Consider the following 23,277-nt stretch of genomic DNA (forward strand, 5'->3'; position numbering starts at 1 on the left):
AGAATTTTATATGTTTCTATGAGATCCCCTCTCATCCTTCTAAACTCCAGTGAATACAGGCCCAGTTTTTCCAGTCTCTCCTCATATGTCAGTCCAGCTATCCTGGGAATCAGTCTGGTGAACCTTCGCTGCACTCCCTCAATAGCAAGAACGTCCTTCCTCAGATTAGGAGAAATTGAACATAATATTCCAGGTGAGGCCTCACCAAGGCCCTGTACAACTGCAGTAAGACCTCCCTGCTCCTATACACAAAACCCCTAGCTATGAAGGCCAATATACCATTTGCCTTCTTCACTGCCTGCTGTACCTGCATGCCAATTTTCAATGACTGATGTACCATGACACCCAGGTCTCGTTGCACCTCCCCTTTCAGATAATATTCTGCCTTCGTGTTTTGTCCCCAAAGTAGATAACCTCACATTTATCCATATTGTACTGCATCTGCCCACTCACCTAACCTGTCCAAGTCACCCTTATGCCTCTTAGCGTCCTCCTCACAACTCACACCACCACCCAGTTTAGTGTCATCTGCAAACTTGGAGATACTACACTCAATTCCTTCATCCAAATCGTTAATGTATATTGTAAATAGCTGGGGACCCAGCACTGAGCCCTGAGGCACCCCACTAGTCACTGCCTGCTATTCTCAAAAGGACCCGTTTGTCCCAACTCTGCTTCCTGTCTGCCAACCAGTTCTCTATCCACGTCTGTACATTATCCCCAATACCATGTGCTTTAATTTTGCACACCAATCTCTTGTGTGGGACCTTGTCAAAAGCCTTTTGAAAGTCCAAATACACCACATCCACTGGTTCCCCCTTGTTCACTCTACTAGTTACATCCTCAAAAATTCCAGAAGATTTGTCAAGCATGATTTCTCTTTCATAAAGCCATGTTGACTTGGACCGATCCTGTCACTGCTTTCCAAATGCGCTGTTATTTCATCTTTAATAATTGATTCAAACATTTTCCCCACTACTGATGTCAGCCTAACCGGTCTATAATTACCCGTTTTCTCTCTCCCTCCCTTTTTAAAAAGTGGTGTTACATTAGCTACCCTCCAGTCCCTAGGAACTGATCCAGAGTCGATAGACTGTTGGAAAATGATCACCAATGCATCCACTATTTCCAGGACCACTTCCTTAAGTACTCTGGGATGCAGACTATCAGGCCCCGGGGATTTATCGGCCTTCAATCCCATCAATTTCCCGAACACAATTTCCCGCCTAATAAGGATATCCTTCAGTTTCTCCTTCTCACCAGACCCTCAGTCCCTTGTACTTCTGGAAGGTTATTTGTGTCTTCCTTTGTGAAGACAGAACCAAAGTATTTGTTCAACTGGTCTGCCATTTCTTTGTTCCCCATTATAAATTCACCTGAATCTGACTGCAAGGGACCTACGTTTGTCTTCACTAATCTTTTTCTCTTCACATATTTATAGAAGCTTTTGCAGTCAGTTTTTATGTTCCCGGCAAGCTTCCTCTCATACTCCACTTTCCCCTCCTAATTAAACCCTTTGTCTCCTCTGCTGAATTCTACATTTTATTCAGTCCTCAGGTTTGCTGCTTTTTCTGGCCAATTTATATGCCTCTTCCTTGGATTTAACACTATCCTTAATTTCCCTTGTTAGCCATGGTGAGCCACCTTCCTCGTTTTTTTTAAAACTCCAGACAGGGATGTACAATTGTTGAATTATCCATGTGATTATTTAATGTTTGCCATTGCCTATCTACCATCAACCCTTTAAGTATCATTTGCCAGTCTATTCTAGCCAATTCACGTCTCATACCATCGAAGTAACCTTTCCTTAAGTTCAGGACCCTAGTCTTTGAATTAACTGTGTCACTCTCCATCTAAATAAAGAATTCTACCATATTATAGTCATTCTTTCCCAAGGGGCCTCGCACAACAAGATTGTCAATTAATCCTTTCTCATTACACATCACCCAGTCTAGGATGGCCAGCCCTCTAGTTGGTTCCTTGAAATATTGGTCTAGAAAACCATCCCTAATACACTCCAGGAATTCCTCCTCCACCGTATTGCTACCAGTTTGGTTAGCCCAATCTATATGTAGATTAAAGTCGGCCATGATAACTGCTGTACCTTTATTGCACGCATCCCTAAGTTTGATGTTGTCCCCAACCTCACTACTACTGTTTGGTGGTCTGTACACAATTCCCACTAGCGTTTTCTGCCCTTTGGTATTCCGCAGCTCCACCCATACAGATTCCACATCATCCAAGTTAATGTCCTTCTTTATTATTGCGTTAATTTCCTCTTTAACCAGCAACGCTACCCCACCTCCTTTTCCTTTCTGTCTATCCTTCCTGAATGTTGAATACCCCTGGATGTTGAGTTCCCAGCCTTGGTCACCCTGGAGCTATGTCTCCGTGATGCCAATTACATCATATTCATTAATTGCTGCATGTGCAGTTAATTCGTCCATCTTATTATGAATACTCCTCACATTGAGGCACAGAGCCTTCAGGCTTGTCTTTTTAACACACTTTGCCCTTTTAGAATTTTGCTGCAATGTGGCTCTTTTTGATTTTTGCCTTGGGTTTCTCTGCTCTTCACTTTTACTGTGTATCTTTTGCTTCTGCCCCCATTCTACTTCCCTCTGTCTCCCTGCATAGGTTCTCATCCCCCTACCATATTAGTTTAACCCCTCCCCAACAACACTAGCAAACACTCCCCCTAGGACATTGGTTCCGGTCCTGCCCAGGTGCAGACTGTCCGGTTTATATTGGTCCCACCTCCCCCAGAACCGGTTCCAATGTCCCAGGAATTTGAATCCCTCCCTTCTGCATCACTCCTCAAGCCACGTATTCACCTGAGCTAGCCTGCAATTCCTACTCTGACTAGCACGTGGCATTGGTAGCAACCCTGAGATTACTACCTTTGAGGTCCTACTTTTTAATTTTACTCCTAGCTCCCTAAGTTCATTCCGTTTTTTTACCTATATCGTTGGTACCTATATGCACCTCGACAACTGGCTGTTCACCCTCCCCTTTCAAAATGTCCTGCAACCGCTCCGAGACATCCTTGCCCCTTGCACCAGGGAGGCAACATACCATTCTGGAGTCTTGATTGCAGCCTCAGAAACATCTATCTATTCCCCTTACAATAGAATCCCCTATCACTATAGCTCTCCCACACTTTTTCCTGCCCTCCTGTGCAGCAGAGCGACCCACGGTGCCATGGACTTGGCTGCTGCTGCCCTGATGAGTCATTCCCCCCAACAGTACCGAAAGCGGTGTTCTATTTTGGAGGGGGATGGCCACAGGGGACCTCTGCAGTACCTTCCTTCCACTGCTCTTCCTGTTGGTCATCCATTCCCTATCTGTCTGTGTAACCTTTACCTGCGGTAAGACCAACTCACTAAACATGCTATTCACGGCATCCTCAGCATCGCGCATGCTCCAGAGTGAATCCACCCGCAGCTCCAGTGCGGCCTGTCAGGAGCTGCAGCAGGGTACACTTACCTAACATGTAGTCGTTAGGGATACTGGAAGCGTCCCTGAGTTCGCACATAGTACAGGAGGAGCATGACACATGTCCGAGCTCTCCTGCCATGACTTAACCCTTAGATTAACTTAATAGAAGGATATGCAGAGAAGGTTAGATGAAGTAGAGTGGGAGGAGGCTTGTGTGGAGCAGAAACACTGGCTTGGACCAGTGGGCCAAATGGCTTGTGTCGGTGCTGTGACTTCTATGTAATTGTGTGTTATTAAAATATGTTTTGGGTAAAGTCAAATACTGATAGCTGCACTTCACTCTATAACAGGGTCTAACAGACAAGAAAGTGCAATGAGCTTTACCTGTCTCCCCAATGATAACATCTGCAGATGGTTGACTAAATGGTCCTTTCCCAGCTTTGCCGACATAAGCGACTCTGTACGAATAGGTTTCTCCCTTACGCAGGTTACTGGCATAAAAGCAGGATTCAGAGAGGTCAGACGCAACAGTTTTCCAGTTTTCACCTGAAAAAGGTAAACATTTATTGGATGAAGGAATAATATATTACAACATACTTTAATGCAGTCCAAGAAAAACATTGGATGTTACTGGAGCGAGGAGATTGAGGAATATAGTAAGATGGTGGGTAAATGGGACTGAGTGAACAAAACAGATTGCTTATTGGGCCTAATGGCCTTTTCCTGTTCCTAATGATTCTAGAGGCTTCGTTTTCTTTTGAACGCGAATGCAATGCAATGTTAATGAAGATTTATGATTTACGTGTTACAGATATTTTCTGTGTTGTGTATAAGAACACATGGGGCCGATTTGCCCGCTGCCGCTGACATTCCTCCTGAAGATCCGCCCAGTGGCACTTTCGGGGTGGCCTGCTGCGGGCGGGAGGGGAGAGCCGCCGGGAGCCGCGGGCTGACGTCAGCGGACGGCCGAGTGACGCAACTGACCTCCCGACGGCCGAGCTCCCAGATTCCTGTGGGCGGGAGATGGCGGGACCCGGCGGCAGAACGGGGGGTGGGGCCGCTGGCTGCAGGCTGGTCTGTCCCCGACGGTGAGTTTGAAGAACCTGAAAAAAAGGTAAGTGAACATTTTAATACTTTTTTTCAACAGCGACTTACCTGGATGTGGTCACCTGAAGGTCTTCGGAGACTTTAAAAAATTTTTTGCTGTTGTTTTTTTTCCCAGATCTTCGACCCTCCGTGGGCCCGACTCCATCCTCGGCCGCACTTGGGCGGCAGGCGCCTCTGCCGCCGAGAATGCGACCTCCCGCCCGCTGCCGCCCAGATTGGCGACGTAGGTCTTCCATTTGCCGCCTGCCGACCTTCGAGGAACCTTCTTCCTGAACATCTCGTCCAAAGTACCGTCCGGTACCTCGGTGGCCATCGGTGGTACTTTGGGCGGGTGGAGGCCTTGCTGAAAATCGGCCCCAAAGCGTTTATTTTGTTCTGGTCATGCACCAATTAGTGTATTGGGATTAAATTATTTTTGCTCGTTAAAACAACGCAGAAAGAAATTTTAAATGGACATATCCACAAGCGTGGTACGAGAGGAAATTATATGCCTTATGTTCTTATACACAACACAGAAAATAGCTTTAACAAGTAAATCTTTATTAACATTGCAATGCATTCACATTCAAAAGAATACTTAATACCACGACAAGAACACTTAAAATTATAATTTATTCCCACTAAACAGTTTAAACTAATTTTATAGTAAGTCGGTCAGTGCCAAAGCAAATGACTTGCTGCCTTTTACCAAGTGTGCTCTGTCATCAGCCAGATGTTTAACTTGTGTTAATTGCTAAATTTTTAATTTTGCCAAGCAAAGTAACATCTCTACTTACCTTTTCTCTGACACTCAACAATGTACATTATCGGTGTGTGGGTTACAAGTGGCTTCCATATCACTAAAACTCCATCTTCATAGACCTGCGCTACTTCAGGGGAATCGGGGCGACAAGGCACAGCTGTAATGGAGAGAAAGTAAAGACAGTTTGGTTGGAGGAAAAAAAAGACTTCTGACAACTCATCCTTTTTACTGCACCTTACATCAAAAAAGTGGACACAGTCTGGCCACCATCTTTAGTGAATAACAAGTCATTTACAATAACTTTCTTGCCCCTTTCTCCAATGTTATCCCCTCCTCTCCTGATGACACTGGCCTAGAAATTCATCTCGGGCAGTGGCACAAAACATGTGGTACTAGATCAGCAGCCCGTTATTTATTATTTATTCATTGATGAGATGTAGGCATCACTGGCTAGGCCAGTATTTATTGCTCATCTCTAATTGCCCTACTTGGCCATTTCCAAGGGCTGTTAAGAGGCAACCGCATGGGTCTGGAAAAGTCACATATAGGCCAGCATTCCCTAAAGGACATTAGTGAACCAGATGGGTTTTTAACAACAATCCAGTAGTTTCATGGTCACCATTCCAGATTTATTTAATGAACTGAATTTAAATCCCCCCACAGCCATGGTGGGATTTGAACTCATATCTCTGGATCATCCAGGCCTTTGGATTACTAGTCCAGTAACATTACCACTATGCTACCATGCCCTATGTATACACAGCGTCTAATATTCAGTTCCATTGCAGTCCATTGATTCCCATACATGAGTTGCCCTCCAACACCTCATCCGAGTGACAATTTTACATGTGAATGGTTGCAGGCCATTCAAATGTTGGATGGGGCATCATGCAGTGAAGCACCAATCCTGCCTTTACTTGACATGCAGACAAGTACACTGTTCAACAGTGGTCACTCGATCGCATCAGGAGTGGCAACCCATGCTCATTTTCTCCGCCACTCCTAGTCCAGGATCACTGATGCATTGTTGCATTTCTGACACGGTTAATTGGGTGAACTATTCATGGGATTCTAAATGGCTTGTGAATGCTCCCCAGATTTAGACAAAATCAAAAGCAAAATACTGCGGATGCTGGAATCTGAAATAAAAACAGAAAATGCTGGAAACCTCAGCGGGTCAGGCAGCATCTGTGGAGAGGAAGCAGAGTTAACGTTTCGGGTCAATGACCCTTCGTCAGAACCGGAGAGTGTTCGAAAAAAACACATTCTTGAGAAGCACTGAAAGGGGGAGGGTAGAAAGACCAAAAAAGAAGGTCTGTGATAAGGTGGAAGGCAGGAGAGGTTAGAGAGACAAAAGGGATGTTGGGCCTAATTGAAATAGTTAGACAAAGTTTGGTCTAGATAGGGTGTGAATGGCGGAATAATGACCAGCTGCCATTGGAGACAAAGAGAAAAAAAAACATAAGATCGGCAGGGGGTGGTGGGAGCCAAAGATGGCCAGAGGTTATGCTCCAAAATTGTTGAACTCGATGTTAAGTCCAGAAGGCTGTAAAGTGCCTAAACGAAAGATGAGGTGCTGTTCCTCAAGTTTGCGTTGAGCTTCACTGGAACAGTGTAGGAGTCCGAGGACGGAGAGGTCAGAGTGGGAGTGGAGCGGAGAATTAAAGTGACAGGCAACCGGAAGCTCAGGGTCACGCTTACGAACTTGAGACAAAATCACTTTTAGACAACTATACAGAGGATTAGTTACCTGCAAGATTCAGTAAGCAGCAGGTTGAGGCTTTGCCTAAGCAGTTTTCAGCCACACATTTATAACTACCAAGATCCTCCTCAGTCACATTTAGGATAGTTAAAAGCTGGCCTTTTTTACTTGTGGTTGATGACAGTATTCGATCATTGCAGCACACCAGCTGGTCATCTACAGGGAAGGGTAAATCATGAAAAAGAAGTGTTAAATTGAAAGATATAGATGTGAACTTTTCCTTTTGTTTCATAGAATCATAGAAGTTTACAGCACGGAAGGAGGCCATTACGGCCTGTAAAGTCCTGACCCTGCAGTACAGACTTACACGAGGCATATGCTGAAGTCAAGGTGACTCTGGACCTGCACCTTTATTTCACAGCTCTCGAGTGCCACACTTGCCTGAGACCTGCCTTTATAAACCTGTGTGGGACAGGTATGCAGTGTCTCCTGCAAGTGCACCCCTGGTGGTAAAGTATGCTTGTGGTTACAGGTCATATCTGGTTACAGTCATGTATAGCATGGTAAGATACAGTTATATACAGTAGTATGAGATACATGATATCACCCTCCCCAAGTTCTTATTGTCTTTATAGATTCAGTCTCTCAGGTGGTCTACGCTCTCGCGTGGAGCGTCTTAGTTGTGGTTCAGTTGTTTGCCTTGGTGCCTGTTTTTCTTTCGGTGTGATTGCTGGTATCTCGCCTGGGCTGTCTGTTTCGTTCAGTATGATTGCTGGTATCTCGCCTGGGCTGTCTGTTTCGATCAGTATGATTGCTGGTATCTCGCCTGGGCTGTCTGTTTCGTTCAGTATGATTGCTGGTATCTCGCCTGGGCTGTCTGTTTCGATCAGTATGATTGCTGGTATCTCGCCTGGGCTGTCTGTTTCGTTCAGTATGATTGCTGGTATCTCGCCTGGGCTGTCTGTTTCGTTCAGTATGATTGCTGGTATCTCGCCTGGGCTGTCTGTTGAGACTGCCCTTTCCTCAGGTTGTTCCCTCTGTCTGTCCACCAGGTGTGGTGTGAGTTCCACATTGTAGTCTGCCTCTGGTTCTGCAGTGTTGTTGGTGAATTTACTTTTGACTTGGTCTACATGCCTCCGGCAGGTTTGGCCATTATCCATTTGTACAACCAGTAGCCTGTTTCCTTCCTTGCCTGTTACTGTCCCTGCAAGCCATTTGGGACCCCTGCCATAGTTTAGCACAAACACTTTGTCCCCTATCTCATTCCACCTTCCCCTCGAATTTCGGTCATGGTACTCAGTTAGCTTCCGGCGCTTTGCCTCAACAATTTCATGCATGTCTGGGAGGATTAATGAGAGCCTAGTCTTTAAGGTCCGTTTCACCAATAGTTGCGCGGTGGGAACCCCAGTCAACGAATGCGGACGAGGTCTGTATGCCAGCAGCAGTCGCGACAGGCGGCTCTGCATCGTGGGACCTTGGATTTTTAGCATGCCTTGTTTAACGATTTGCACTGCTCGCTCCGCCTGGCCATTGGGGGCCGGCTTGAACGGTGCCGTCTTAACGTGATTTATGCCGTGGTCAACTATAAAATCTTGAAATTCTGCCCTGGTGAAGCACGGACCATTATCACTGATCAATATGTCAGGAATTCCGTGCGTTGCAAACATGGTTCTAAGGCTCTCCACAGTGGTGGAGGTGGTGCTCGAGTTTAAAATGGTGCATTCGATCCACTTTGAAAATGCATCGACGACTACGAGGAACATTTTGCCCATGAATGGGCCTGCATAGTCTACATGCACCCGCGACCACGGTTTGGTGGGCCAGGGCCAGGGGCTTAGTGGGGACCTCCCTGGGGGCATTACTGAGTTGGGCACAAATGGTGCACTGCCGGAGGCAGAGCTCCAAGTCCGCGTCAATGCCAGGCCACCAGACGTGGGATCTGGCTATGGCCTTCATAAGGACGATCCCCGGGTGCTCGTGGTGGAGCTCCCGGACAAACACCTCTCTGCCTTGCAAGGGCATAACTACTCGGCTACCCCACATCAGGCAGTCTGCCTGTAGTGATAGTTCATGCATGCGCCTATGGAAAGGTTTGATCTCCTCGGGGCAGGCATCGCGAGCCTCTGCCCAGTCACCAGTTAAAACACATCTTTTGACTAAGGATAACGTGGGGTCACTGGTCGTCCAGGCTCTGATTTGGCGAGCCGTCATGGGCGAACCTGTGGATTCAAAGGCATTGATTGCCATGACCATCTCACAGTCCTGTTCGTCGGACCCTTCCGTGGTCGCCAGGGGTAGCCTGCTAAGCGCTTCGGCACAGTTGTCTGTGCCTTATTGTGTAGTCGTAAGACGCCAGCCTAAGTGCCCACCGCTGAATGCGCGCCGAGGCGTTGCCGTTTATTGCCTTGCACTCGGATAGCAGGGACGTGAGGGGTTTGTGGTCGGTTTCTAATGCGAACTTGGCCCCGAAAAGGTATTGGTGCATCTTTTTGGCACCGTACACGCACGTGAGCGCCTCCTTCTCAACCATACCGTACCTGTGCTCCGCCTACGAAAGTGACCTGGAGGCATAAGCAATGGGTTGTAATTTACCCGCATCATTGACATGCTGTAAAACGCACCCGACCCCATACCCTGACGCATCACATGTAACAACTAGCTTTTTACCTGGGTCAAAAAAAGCTAAAACACTGTTGGAACCTAGAAGGTTGCGTGCCTTATTGAAGGCACGTTCTTGGGCGTCCCCCCAAAACCAATCGCACCCCTTTCTGAGTAGCACGTGGAGAGGCTCCAGCAGCGTGCTGAAGTTCTGCATAAAGTTCCCAAAGTAATTGAGTAGCCCGAGAAAGGCGCGCAGTTCCGAGACATTCCGGGACCTGGGTGCCAGACGAATTGCTTCGGTTTTGGATTCTGTTGGGCGGATTCCATCAGCGACAATCCTTCTGTCCAAAAATTAAACCTCGGGCACGAGAAACAGACACTTGGATTTCTTAACTCTTAGGCCTACCCGATCCAATCGACTTAGTACTTCCTCCAAATTGCGGAGATGGGAGTCGGTGTCCCTGCCCGTGATGAGTATGCCATCTTGAAACACAACTGTCCCCGGGATGGACTTGAGCAGACTCTCCATGTTGCGCTGGAATATAGCAGCTGCCGACCTGATGCCGAATGGGCATCGATTGTACGTAAAAAGGCCTCGATGTGTGTTGATGGTGGTGAGTAGCTTAGACTCTTCGGTCAGTTCTTGCGTCATATACGCAGATGTGAGATCTAGTTTCGAGAAAAGTTTTCCTCCAGCCAACGTGGCAAATAGGTCCTCCGCTCTGGGCAGCGGGTACTGGTCCTGTAGAGAGACTCTGTTTATGGTAGACTTGTAATCCCCACAGATTCGTACGGATCCATCAGGCTTCATGACGGGGACGATGGGACTTGCCCAGTCGCTAAATTCCACGGGTGAGATAATGTCTTCACGCAGAAGCCGGTCCAGTTCGTGTTCAGTCTTTTCCCTCATCACATAAGGCACAGCTCTAGCCTTGTGATGGACTGGTCTGGCATCCTGTGTGATGTAGATTTTAACTTTAGCCCCTTTGAAGGTGTCCACACCTGGCTGAAAGAGATGTTCAAAATGACTAAGAACTATTGAGCAGGAGGTCCATTCCTCTGATGACATGGCGTGAACATCATCCCATTTCCAATTTAGTTTTGCCAGCCAGCTTCTCCCCAACAGTGCTGGGAGATCTCTGGGGACAATCCACAGGGGAAGTTGGTTCACCGTCCCTTTGTGTGTGACTGAGAACATGGCGCTGCCAAGGACTGGGACGATTTCTTTGGTATAAGTCCTTAGTTTGGTGTCGATCCTTGTGAGTTTTGGTCTGTTGCTTTTGTGCGGCCACAGCTGTTCAAATTGTTGGACGCTCATGAGAGATTGACTAGCTCCCGTGTCCAGTTCCATGTTGATGGGTATCCCGTTGAGTAGGACCCTCATCATTATTGGAGGCATTTTGTTGTAAGAACAGTGGACATTGATCGTGTTGACCCGCTGTACCTCGGTGTCCTGGGCACTGTCCCCACCGTCTTCTGGTCTGCTTTCCGACCCTTCCGATTTGTATACCAGCCGAGCTGCTGTTTTTCTGCACATGCGGGCCAGATGCCCTGTATAGTTGCAGTTTCTGCAAACAGCATGCTGAAATCGACACACCCTGGTGAGTGCCTTCCCCCACATCTCCAGCACAGACTGCTTCCATTGTTTCCGAAGGATGAGCTGCGTCTGGCTGATCTCTCTTGAGCTTCTCTCAGTCTGTAGTTGATTGCTCACATTGTGGGTTGATGAGGTGTGAATGGCCGTTCCTGTAGCCCTTGATGGCTTCTGGCGCCACTGCCTGCTGTTGAAGGCCTGCTCTCCTGCCTTTGCCTGTGTGTGGGGGTAGCAGCTCGTTAACTTAAACTTTAACAGACTTAAACGAGGCATATGCTGAAGTCAAGGTCACCCTGGACCTGCATCTTTACTTCACAGCTCTCGAGTGCCACACTTGCCTGAGACCTGCCTTTATGTACCTGTGTGGAACAGGTATGCAGTGACTCCTGCAAGTGCACCCCTGGTGGTAAAGTATGCTTGTTGTTACAGGTCATATATGGTTACAGTCATGTATAGCATGGTAAGATACAGTTATATACAGTAGTGTGAGATACATGACACGGCCCATCGTATCCACGCCAGGTAACAAAGGTCTATCCAGCCTAATCCCACTTTCCAGCTCTTGGTCTGTAGCCCTGTAGGTTATGGCACTTCAAGTACTTTTTAAATGTGATGAGGGTTTCTGCCTCTACCACCCTTTCAAGCAGTGAGTTCCAGACCCCCACTACCCTCTGGGTGAAGAAATTTCCCTTCAAATACCCTCTAAACTTTCTACCAATTACTTTAAATCTATGCCGCCTGGTTGTTGACCCCTCTGCTAAGGAAATAGGTCCATCCTATCCACCATATATATGCCCGTCATAATTTTATACACCTCAATGAGGTCTCCCCTCAGCCTTCTCCGTTCCAAAGAAAAAACCCAGCCTATCCAATCTGTCCTCATAGCTAAAATTCTCCAGTCCAAGCAACAACCTTATAAATCTTCTCTGTACCCTCTGTAGGGCAATCACATCTTTCCTGTAATGTGGTGACCAGAATTGAACGCAGTACTCCAGCTGTGGCCTAACTAGTGTTTTATACAGTTCAAGCATAACCTCTCTGCTCGTATTCTATGCCTCGGCTAATAAAGACAAGCATTCCGTATGCCTTCTTAACCACCTTATCTACCTGGCCTGCTACCTTCAGGGATCTGTGGACCTGCACTCCAAGGTCCCGTTGTTCCACTACACTTTTCAGTGTCCTACCATTTAATGTGTATTCCCTTGCCTTGTTAGCCCTCCCCAAATGCATTACCTCATATTTCTCCAGATTGAATTCCTTTTGCCACTGTTCTGCCCACCTGACCGGTTCATTGATATCTTCCTGCAGTCTACAGCTTTCTTCTTCATTATCAATTGCATTGCCGATTTTAGTATCATCTGCAAAGTTCTTAATCATACCCTTTACATTCAAGTCTAAATCATTGATATATACCACAAAGAGCAAGGGACCTAGTGTTGAGCCCTGAGGAACCCCACTGGAAAAATCCTTCCAGTCGCATCAACCATTACCCTTTTCTTCCTGCCTCCGAGCCAATTTTGGATCCAACTTGCCCTTGATCCCATGGGCTTTTATTTTAATGACCAGTCTGCCATGTGGCACCTTATCAAAAGCTTTGCTAAAATCCATCTCAAACGCACTACCCTCATCGACCCTCCTTGTTATCTCCTCAAAAAATTCAATCAAGTTAGACAGACACGACCTTCCCTTCACAAACCCATGCTGACTGTCCTTGATTAATCCATGTCTTTCTAAATTAAGATTTATCCTGTCCCTCAGAATTTTTTCTAATAATTTTCCCACCATCGAGGTTAGGCTGAATGACCTGTAATTACTCGGCCTATCCCTTTCTCCCATTTTAAATAAAGGTACCACGTTAGCAGTCCTCCAGCACTACACCTGTAGCCAGAGAGGGTTGGAAAATGATGGTCACAGCCTCTGCTATTTGTACTGCTGAATTGAGCAATATCTCGTGATGCTACTCATTTTTAACTGGTAGGACTGTACTGTGTAGGACTTAATTAACGTGAAACATGCAAGTAAGCACTAGATTAAAATTGAGCACTGAAGGACCTGGAAGGCAATTACAACTTACTATATAACTATAAACACATTTAAAAAAAATGTGAACATAGAATTAGGTCAAGACTGCTCAAATTAATTACACATAGCACCCTTACTGGCAGAGAGAGGAGACTGCTATCATTCTAGGCGGGATTAAAAACTAGATTCACAGGCAAAAGGGAATTGTGTTCAGCAGGATCAGACGGAGCGGTTTAAAATGGTAACTGCATTAACACTGCCAATAACTCTTCTGTTAGATATACAGTTTGTGAAAAATAACTGACATTAGAATTATTTAGTGTACTGATAAAGTCTTCACGACACTCTGCAAGATGCTATTGAGACTCAACTGCAACAAGATCAAACAGCAGGGATTTCAGACTGAGTCTAAAATTGGGGGTTCAATTTCTACCCGGGGGAGGGGGGGGGGCGGTGCTCTTTCAATTACTTGCTGCAAGTTAGTGGAAGATCCACAGAATCTCAGGATATACGCGTGGAGTTAAGGCAGATAATTGGGAGAACCCTCGTGGAAATTTAATCCCTTCAAGCCTGCACACACATTGCATGGACCGAGAGGGATTTCAAAGAACATAAAAAAGACAAAACTCTCATAATTCGCAGAAAAAAGTACATTCAACCATAAAAAATATATATATTGTGACGGAATTCAAATCAGGACTGAAAGGCGGGACAGATAAAACAAGGTTCTAAAAAAAAAATTGTTGAACAAAATTTTTCCTTCTTTTTTTAAAACCAATTTTCACCCCTCTTCTGAAAGTAATGGCTCTTGGATACAGCACTGGAGGGTGACCAGCAGCTTTGGAACCATAATCCAGCGAAGTGCTCATTCTTGATGTGCGAGCCTAGCCGGTGAATGTTAGCAGGCTATTGGACTGTGAGAGCCTACACCAGCCAAGCCTGATTTTTGCATTCATAGAAACATAGAAACATAGAAAATAGGTGCAGGAGTAGGCCATTCGGCCCTTCTAGCCTGCACCGCCATTCAATGAGTTCATGGCTGAACATTCAACTTCAGTACCCCATTCCTGCTTTCTCGCCATACCCCTTGATCCCCCTAGCAGTAAGGACCTCATCTAACTCCTTTTTGAATATATTTAGTGAATTGGCCTCAACAACTTTCTGTGGTAGAGAATTCCACAGGTTCACCACTCTCTGGGTGAAGAAGTTCCTCCGCATCTCGGTCCTAAATGGCTTACCCCTTATCCTTAGACTGTGACCCCTGGTTCTGGACTTCCCCAACATTGGGAACATTCTTACTGCATCTAACCTGTCTAACCCCGTCAGAATTTTATATGTTTCTATGAGGTCCCCTCTCATTCTTCTGAACTCCAGTGAATACAAGCCCAGTTGATCCAGTCTTTCTTGATAGGTCTGACGAGTAGTTGGATTGCAATCAGAAGAAGGAACCCGGGATGATTCACCCCTCCCCAACCTAGGGGTGCTGAGATCAATTACAGCCCCAATTTTGGCATCGCATCGGACATCAGCTAATTGAGTACAGAATAAAAGAACCCTGTAAGGCTCCAGTTACACACCGCATTCATTAGCTGAGCAATCGGTATATTCAAATGATACAGGAGTCAATTGTGTAGGGAGGTGCAATATAAAATAGACTAACCTTTGAACCACAGTATGTCAGGGTTCGGGCAGCCAGAAGGTCGACAGGACAGGGTCACAGACTGTCTCAAAACAACTGACTGGTTTAGGAGGTCTTCCAGAAATGATGGTGCTGAAAAAAAAGGAAACAAGCTTCCAATGTTCCAAGAGTGGGAAAAGAACTGAGTTGCAAGATTATTCACTACAGTAAAGAATTCAAATATCGAGGGGCAAAGTAAAACATTACGAAATTAGAGGCAGTTTTAAAGCTGCTCTGGTTTTGTAAGATTACATAGAAACATAGAAAATAGGTGCAGGAGTAGGCCATTCAGCCCTTCGAGCCTGCACTGCCATTTGATAAGATCATGGCTGATCATTCACCTCAGTACCCCTTTCCTGCTTTCTCTCCATACCCCTTGATCCCTTTAGCAGTCAGGGCCACATCTTACTCCCTCTTGAATATATTTAACGAACTGGCATCAACGACTCTCTGCAGTAGAGAATTCCACAGTTAACAACGCTCTGAATGAAGAAGTTTCTTCTCATCTCGGTTCTAAATGGCTTACCCCTTATCCTTAGACTGTGATCCCTGGTTCTGGACTTCCCCAACATCGGGAACATTCTTCCTGCATCTAACCTGTCCAGTCCTGTTAGAATTTTATATGCCTCTATGAGATCCCCTCTCATTCTTCTAAACTCCAGTGAATACAGGTCCAGTCGATCCAGTCTCTCCTTATATGTCAGTCTGCCATCCCGGGAATCAGTCTGGTGAACCTTCGCTGCACTCCCTCAATAGAAAAATGTCCTTCCTCAGATTAGGAGACCAAAACTGAACACAATATTCCAGGTGAGGCCTCACCAAGGCCCTGTAGAACTGCATTAAGATCTCCTTGCTCCTATACTCAAATGCCCTAGCTATGAAGGCCAACATACTATTTGCCTTCTTCACCGCCTGCTGTACCCACATGCCAACTTTCAATGACTGATGTACCATGACACCCAGGTCTCGTTGCACCTCCCCTTTTCTTAATCTGCCGCCATTCAGATAATATTCTTCCTTCATGTTTTTGCCCCCAAAGTGGATAACCTCACATTTATCCATATTATACTGCATTTGCTCACTCACCTAACCTGTCCGAGTCATCCTGCAGCCTCTTAGCATCCTCCTCACAGCTCACACCACCACCTAGTTTAGTGTCATCTGTAAACTTGGAGATATTACATTCAATTCCTTCATCTAAATCATTAATGTATATTGTAAGAGCTGGGGTCCCAGCACTGAGCCCTACGGCACCCCACTAGTCACTGCCTGCCATTCTAAAAAGGACCCGTTTATCCCGACTCTCTGCTTCCTGTCTGCCAACCAGTTCTCTATCCACGTCAGTACATTACCCCCAATACCATGTGCTTTGATTTTGCACACCAATCTCTTGAGAGGGACCTTGTCAAAAGCCTTTTGAAAGTCCAAATGCACCACATCCACTGGTTCTCCCTTGTCCACTCTATTAGTTACATCCTCAAAAATTCTAGGTTTGTCAAGCATGATTTCCCTTTCATAAATCATGCTGACTTGGACCGATCCTGTCACTGCTTTTCAAATGCGCTGCTACTTCATCTTTAATAATTGATTCCAACATTTTCCCCACTACTGATGTCAGGCTAACCGGTCTATAATTACCCGTTTACTCTCTCCCTCCTTTTTTAAAAAGTGGTGTTACATTAGCTACCCTCCAGTCCATGGGAACTGATCCAGAGTCGATAGTGTTGTAACTCCACTCATCCCCTCCCTTTATTTCCCCGCACTGGACGCTGTTCTGCAGTCAGAAGTGCAGCGAAAAGTTCAGAATACCGACAAAAATAATTGGTCCGTTCTGCTGCAAGAACAACGAAAGTTGGACTTTTTATATTTCCAAGTGTGACTGAGAGCAGCAAGGACTGCGACTGACTGCTCTCCAATAAAGCAAGAGCTGCCTTTGGAGTAAGTGGGGGAGTCAGCCACAACTCTTGAACACAAAGAGCAGGAGACATATGGGAAATATTATCATGCAAGGCTAGAATAAGTGGATTCAAGACTTATTTAGGTATGTTTTTGTCAAGAGAAGGGATTGAGGGATTGGTCGAGACGGTGGAATCCAGCTACTAAAAAAAGAATGGTCCGGTGGTAAATTGCCTTTTCAGGAAGAATTCAGTATCATCCTGTAAGGGGGTAAAAAATACACTTGAGTAAGAAGCATACTATTTATATTTCCAAGTGTGACTAAGAGCACAAGGACTGCGAGTGACTGACTGAAAGATAAGGGGAACGGCACAGAATCAGATTAAAGGGAGCAGCTTTGCTTGCTTGCTTATCTTTAAAAAAATGCAGAACTAGCTATGAGAAACCAGGGCAAGGTTAACACTGTAGAACAACACATTCCAAAAGACTGAGATTGGCCCCACATGCAATAGAGAAATAAAGATGCTGCAAAACCACTCAGCAGCCAGTCTGATAAGGGTTAACAAATCAATGTAGCTCCGTAGATCAGTTGTAAGCCAACTGGTAGTCGGAAACTAGTGTTCACGAGGCCACCATGCCTTCGAAAACTGCCTAACTGTGTGTGTAGAACCCTTGTTCGTTGAAGGTTCATTCCTAGACAACTAGGTCTGGAATGCTTCCCCTGCATATGCTTGAATAAAGATTGGAGAAGTGAATCCAAGGTTTCGTCTGATGGATTCCGTGGTCATTATAAGGGCTGGTGTCGATTCCTTATTTCAGGGAATCCAACTTGAAGAAGAGAAGTCTTCTTTTTACCCCAACAATCCTGTCTTGTTTCTGTTCCCAAAATGTCTTACATTCTTATGTGAAGTCAATCTGCTAAGCTAAACAGACCGAATTTATAAAAATACATAAAATAGTGTTAAGCTGAAACCTAACTTTTCCCTCACATATGAAAAATACATGAATTGGCTGTAATGACTGCCTCAAAAGTGGGAGAAGAATTATAATGCATTATTCTCATTCTTTAAGAAAAGTAACTTGCAGCTAATTGCAGCTCACAGTTGAAAGTCTATTTATTTAACAGGATATTCCATCACCGAGTATTTGTGCTACTACCTGTGCAAGTTACTCAGTGTAAAATATGAGCTATTAAGACAGGGTTACATTCATCAGCAATACCTTTTTCCTTTGCTCTCAAACTGGGAAGCTTGAATGAAAACAGTCTCGATTTTTTCTTCAGGGAACCACTGGGATTGTCTGTAGACTGCTCGCCCACTTGCAGTTTTTCTATTTCTGCACAAAATTATAATATGGTTAATGTCATTTAAATATTCTTTCATTCGGGAAATTCATTTGTAGCTTAGTATTGAGGAAATAATTCCTACTACCTTTATTATATATTATAGTTACAGCTGCTGTTCACCATAGGCTGGGAGAGCCATACTTGGATCAAGTCAGGTATTCATGTTTCTTAACTTAGGAGAACCTAATGTGCTGCATCAAAGGTGTTTAAGGCAAGATGTTTAAGATGATTAAAGGAGTTGATAGGGTAGATAGAGAGTGGGGGAGTCCAGAACCTTAAAATTAGGCCATTCAGTGGTGAGGTCAGGAAGGACTTCACACAAAGGGTAGTGGAAATCTCAAACTCTCTTCCCCCAAAAGCTGTTGAAGCTGTGGTGGGGGGGGGGGGGGGGTCAATTGAAAATTTCAAAACTGAATTTGATAGATTTTTGTTGGGAAAGGGTATTAAGGGTTTCGGAACAAGGGCAGGTAGAAGGAGTTAAGATAAGATCAACCATGATCTAATTGAATGGCGGAACAAGCTCGAAGGGCTGAGTGGACTTCTCCTATGCCTATGAAGAAAGAAAATATGTTGTGTAAACCAAATGAATCCAGGATTCCGTCTCAGGAGTGGCTGACAGTTCAAATCGCACAGCCACGATTCTAAGCAGTTATGTCAATCTTTATCCAGATATCTGGTTGCGAAGGTTTATGGCCATATTTTGGACTACGTGGGCCTGCTTTCCAATAAACTTAACTGCGGCTGAAAGAGCACCGGGTGCCTTGAAGTAACCTCAGCTGGAGGATACTGTGTGAAGGCAAGATGGTCCACAAAAACAGGTCTGTTCATGAAAAAAAATGTTTACTTGTTTGCAGAGTACTTCAGGGTTCTATTATTCTTACGTATTCAACACCTTATTTTTGCTAATGGTATGTAGGTATGTGCTTAAAATATGCATCCTAGCAACGCTAAATTCTAGTTCAGGACAAGCTGTAAAACTATCACTGGAAAAGCTCTGATAAATCATCACACTTGCAGGACTTTGATTTTATTTAATCGGGATCTCACTAAATCTGAAAAACGTTCTGACGTTACCCCTCACTGCGACGGATGCAATCACAAAACAATGAAAAATGTCAAAGCAAGCGACTTTTACATCTCTTGGAAGATGTTTTGTACTTACCTTCTTCATGTGGTGTTAAAGGAGCTATTAATGGCATTTTCATAACTTCCATGTACTGGCTCCCATGCAATTCCGTGCTAGGTGGGTCTGCACTTCCATGGAGGGGCTCGGTCAGCCCCCCTTCATTCTCCTTTCTCAGTTTAGGTTTCTCTGCTGAATCTTTGCTTTTCAATTGCCATGTAAAGCGAGCGGGCAACGTCTGACTTTTTCTTGCCCCCCTTGAGTATTGCAAATGTTTCCTTGAGCTTAAATCCCGCAACACAGATAAAGAATATCGACTTCCCCCTCCGTCTTCGTCATGCTGATGCAATCCTTTATCCCAATTTAGTGAAGCAGATCTGCTAAATAATCTTAAAAGACCAGACTCACCAAACCTTTTTGATGCAGATTTCGACATTGGGTCTGTGTGGGTTTCACTGTTCGACAGACTCGTTTCACTTGAAGAAGTTTGACTTTTGAATGCTTTTTTTAGACTTTCAAAGCTTTGATGTATTTTGTTTTCCAGTGAAGTTCTTTTAGGTTTACTTTTCTTTTTTGACTCTCCTTCCTCAATATCAGATGTGGCTTCATCCTCTTCATTATCTTCGAGCAGTTCCAATAGATCTGATTCCCATTCACCTGCAGTCAGATTCCAGGAACACTCATTCACTGGTTCAGTCTCATCGCACAATATTTCATACGAGGTGGTTGATGTCGGATCTAACTTTCCTTGTAAAGGACTGTCCTTTTTGGGCTCTGTTTCCCTTGAAGGAAATAGTTCTTCAGATGTGCTTGGCACAGGCAATGGTTTGGCTTGTGAGGCGCTTGGCTCTTCAAACTCTTGAAACAGAAATGAGGGGCAAAGTTCATACTGCGCCTCACAGCTGTATGGCTCCGACAGGTCAAAGTAATCTGTGTCTGGTTCCACTGCATCGAAGTACAAAGAGCTGACATTCTCACTCGAATTCTGCTCCTGAGGTTCAAATGTGGCAACTGAGGCAGCAACAAAGGAGCTTTCGCTCTGCAACTCAGAATCCATTGAGCCGTGAAAGTCAGAAGACCCGATACCTGAAACATTTGAATGTGAATTGGTAGGTTCGTCAGAATGCTGCCATTTTGTTGTTATAGCTTCCAACTCCGGTAGTTGAGAGAGAGACGAGCTCTTTGCATCTTTAATTGACTGTGAAGATTCACAGTCCTTGTTTTGGAGATCTGATGAACTCTGGAGGGGAGAACCTGCACTAGAGTCCACCTCTGAATGCTGACTATCATTGTCTTTGATGTCGGTAATACAGGTTTTCTTTTCCATGCTAAACTCGACTTTCTGTTCTTTTTCCGATGAATGCGAAGAAGCTGCATCAGTTTGGTCTATCTCAGAGGAAATATTTTCTGTGGGGTATTCTAAAGTGTATTTTAAGTCTGTTAAAAAGGTGACCTCTTCAGATACACACACAGTGTCACTTGGTACACATGTGGACACTGCTGACTTCTGTGTACCTGACTCTTGTCCACCTAGGGAAAGAGGCTGGGGTATTATGACATCACTAACAACAGTCATTGCCCTGGAGTTTGCATCTGAGTGCTGGGGAAATGGCTCCAATATTTCTCTTGCAGATTCTCTTGCTGCTGTCTGACATAAGAACTCTGTTTCGCATTCATCCAACGACCTGCACCTCCTTGAATTTTGCTTGGGAGCATAAGCCACACTCGCGCCATTATCGTAAGAGGCTGACTTTGCCAGCCTTCCGGAGATGTGGCTTGAGGTTTCTTCAAACCTTTCATCAGCAGGCGTTCTGTCCTGTACAGCCATCTGAAAGCACTCCAAGAGGGGCTCACGTAGGCCGCTCACATTTCCCTTTGTGTAACCTGCCTGCATAAAGCGTTTTCTCGTTCTTTCGAGACTCCTTGCATATTGAGCATCGTCAGTGGCAAGCTCCTTACTCTCCAGCGTGTCACTGTAGAAGGTGCTTTTTATAAGACTATGCCTTGGTAAAAGTCTGGATGATGGTTTGGAGCTTGCATCCAGTAAGTTGTCTTCTCCTGATATGTGAAGTGTGAGAGCGCTATCAGCTGAAAGGCCTCGTACGAGGTTGTGAGTTGCTGTTCCCGGCACTCTTGAACAGTCTGAAGTCTCTATCGTAGCTGCTTTGAAAATGGGATGCTTCATTCGGTTGGTACTTAAGTTCAGTTCTTCACATGTTTCAGAATATTTATGCGGTGCTTTCATGTCCTCTTCACCACATTCTGCACCTGTTTCATGCTTTACATCTGCTTGTTTTTCCACAGCAACGCTTCTAGTTAACGCTGGCCTATGTCTCCTGTGCTCACTGATATCTGGATCTAAGATGTCTGTTGAAGAAGCAGACCATTGAGTTTCACAATCTTCACCTTCATTTGTAAAATATTGAGCAAACACAGTCTGATTGGCATCTGGAGTATGGGGTGGGCATGCTTCTGTCTGGCGGGTGCAGTCTCCAGAATCAGAAGAGGAGGCACTGGATGTTGGCGGGCTGCTTTCCTTAAGCAAATGCCGAGACATACCAAGAGAAAGGCCTTCGGAAGTCCCTTCCAACAGTTGGGGAATTGACCTCATTACAAGTATTGATTTGTAGCACATAAGGGAGCGCTGAAAATAATACAAAGGTGACAAATTTAAAGACGGATGAAAATACTTACTATAAAAACAACAACCTGACTTTTTAAAAAAAATTTGTAATAATTAGATGAAAAACCTTAAGTGACTAACTAAAGTTACGCCCTCCATCAAAATTGGATTTGATTCCCACTGTCAAACTTGCCTGTGCGAGAAAACTTTTATAGATGGCTCTTATAAAGCAACAGTTATTGGGCCCGAAATTCATGGACATACTGCCCCCTACCCAACCAAAAATGTGACTTTGGTGAAAAAATACCTACATACTGCCAACATACCGCTCGGTGGAATATTCATCATTGACATACTGCCAAGCGGTATGCACACACCGTCTGCCGTGCAGAACCGCCTGCATACCACCCAAAAAGTCTGATTTTCATAGCATACCGCTGACATACCACCAGAGCTGCATACCGTCCTGGAAAAGGTGGTTTTACGCAATGTTAAGTGGGTGGGAATGGGCGGTAGTGCTTGGAGCCGCCATTTTTAAATTAGGAACAGTCAGCTAAGGCAGCACCTCTGTATTTCTGAGGTGAACAGTGACTTTACAGTGCAATTTACAGTGGGAAAGGTATTTTTATTGGTACTAAGTAACTTATTAAGATCAAATATGTTGTGTATGGAGAAAGAGTCAGACTGAACACTGTGAGCTCAAAGTAAAGTGTGACCTTAGTCTTTTATTGCAGGTCTCCAGAGTGCCTCTCCAACCTGTGAAGCCTCCTTAAATACCTGTGCTCCCAAGGGATTATGGGATCTCTTGGAACTCCAGGGGTTGAGCCCTCTGGTGGCTGGACAGAGTAAATACATATCCACATATACAACAACACTCCCCCCCCCAAAGTCGATAGTGTAACTACAGTGAGAGTCGATCTGGGGCCATTCTTGCCCTGGTTGATCATCTCGGTGTGAAAGCTGGTGTTGTTGAATCATTCGTTGGGCCCTCGCTGGGCTGTTGTGCAGCTGGCCTTGCTGGGCTGCCTGGTGTGTTGGGCCCTGCAGGGCTGCTGTGGATGATGGGTTCTGCTTCGTGGTCAACCGTGGTGCCGGTTGCCACTGGTGTGTATGTTGGGGGATCAAAAAAGGTAGGGTCCAAGGTGGGTTGCTCAGGATAGTCTGTGAATCTGAGTTTGATTTGGTCCAAGTATTTCTGGTGAATGAATCCATTTGAAAGTTTGACCCAAAACACCCTGCTCCCCTCTTTGGCCACGACAGTGCTGGGAAGCCACTTGGGACCTTGTCCATAATTTAATACAAATACAGGATCATTGATTTCAATCTCGCGTGACACATTTACACTACCATGGTGCACTTTGTTGAAGCCACCTGCTCTCTACCTGTTCATATAGATCAGGGTGAAC

General features: G+C 45.2%; 1 protein-coding gene across 28 annotated transcripts in view; it reads right to left on the minus strand.

Moving 5' to 3' along the window:
- The window catches only part of LOC139264722 (obscurin-like), a 571,531-nt gene that overhangs the window by 38,293 nt on the left and 509,961 nt on the right, over positions 1–23,277 (minus strand). For all 28 annotated transcript variants that reach the window (XM_070881692.1, XM_070881694.1, XM_070881707.1 and 25 more), the window contains 6 exons: positions 19,288–21,892; positions 18,002–18,115; positions 14,867–14,977; positions 7,038–7,205; positions 5,322–5,444; positions 3,823–3,984 (listed from right to left, as the gene is read on the minus strand). In XM_070881692.1, the coding sequence (XP_070737793.1) occupies positions 3,823–3,984; positions 5,322–5,444; positions 7,038–7,205; positions 14,867–14,977; positions 18,002–18,115; positions 19,288–21,892 (3,283 nt within the window). The remainder of the gene's footprint in view (positions 1–3,822; positions 3,985–5,321; positions 5,445–7,037; positions 7,206–14,866; positions 14,978–18,001; positions 18,116–19,287; positions 21,893–23,277) is intronic.

Source organism: Pristiophorus japonicus, chromosome 5 (genome assembly GCF_044704955.1).
Source record: "Pristiophorus japonicus isolate sPriJap1 chromosome 5, sPriJap1.hap1, whole genome shotgun sequence".
Taxonomy (NCBI): Eukaryota; Metazoa; Chordata; class Chondrichthyes; family Pristiophoridae; genus Pristiophorus; species Pristiophorus japonicus.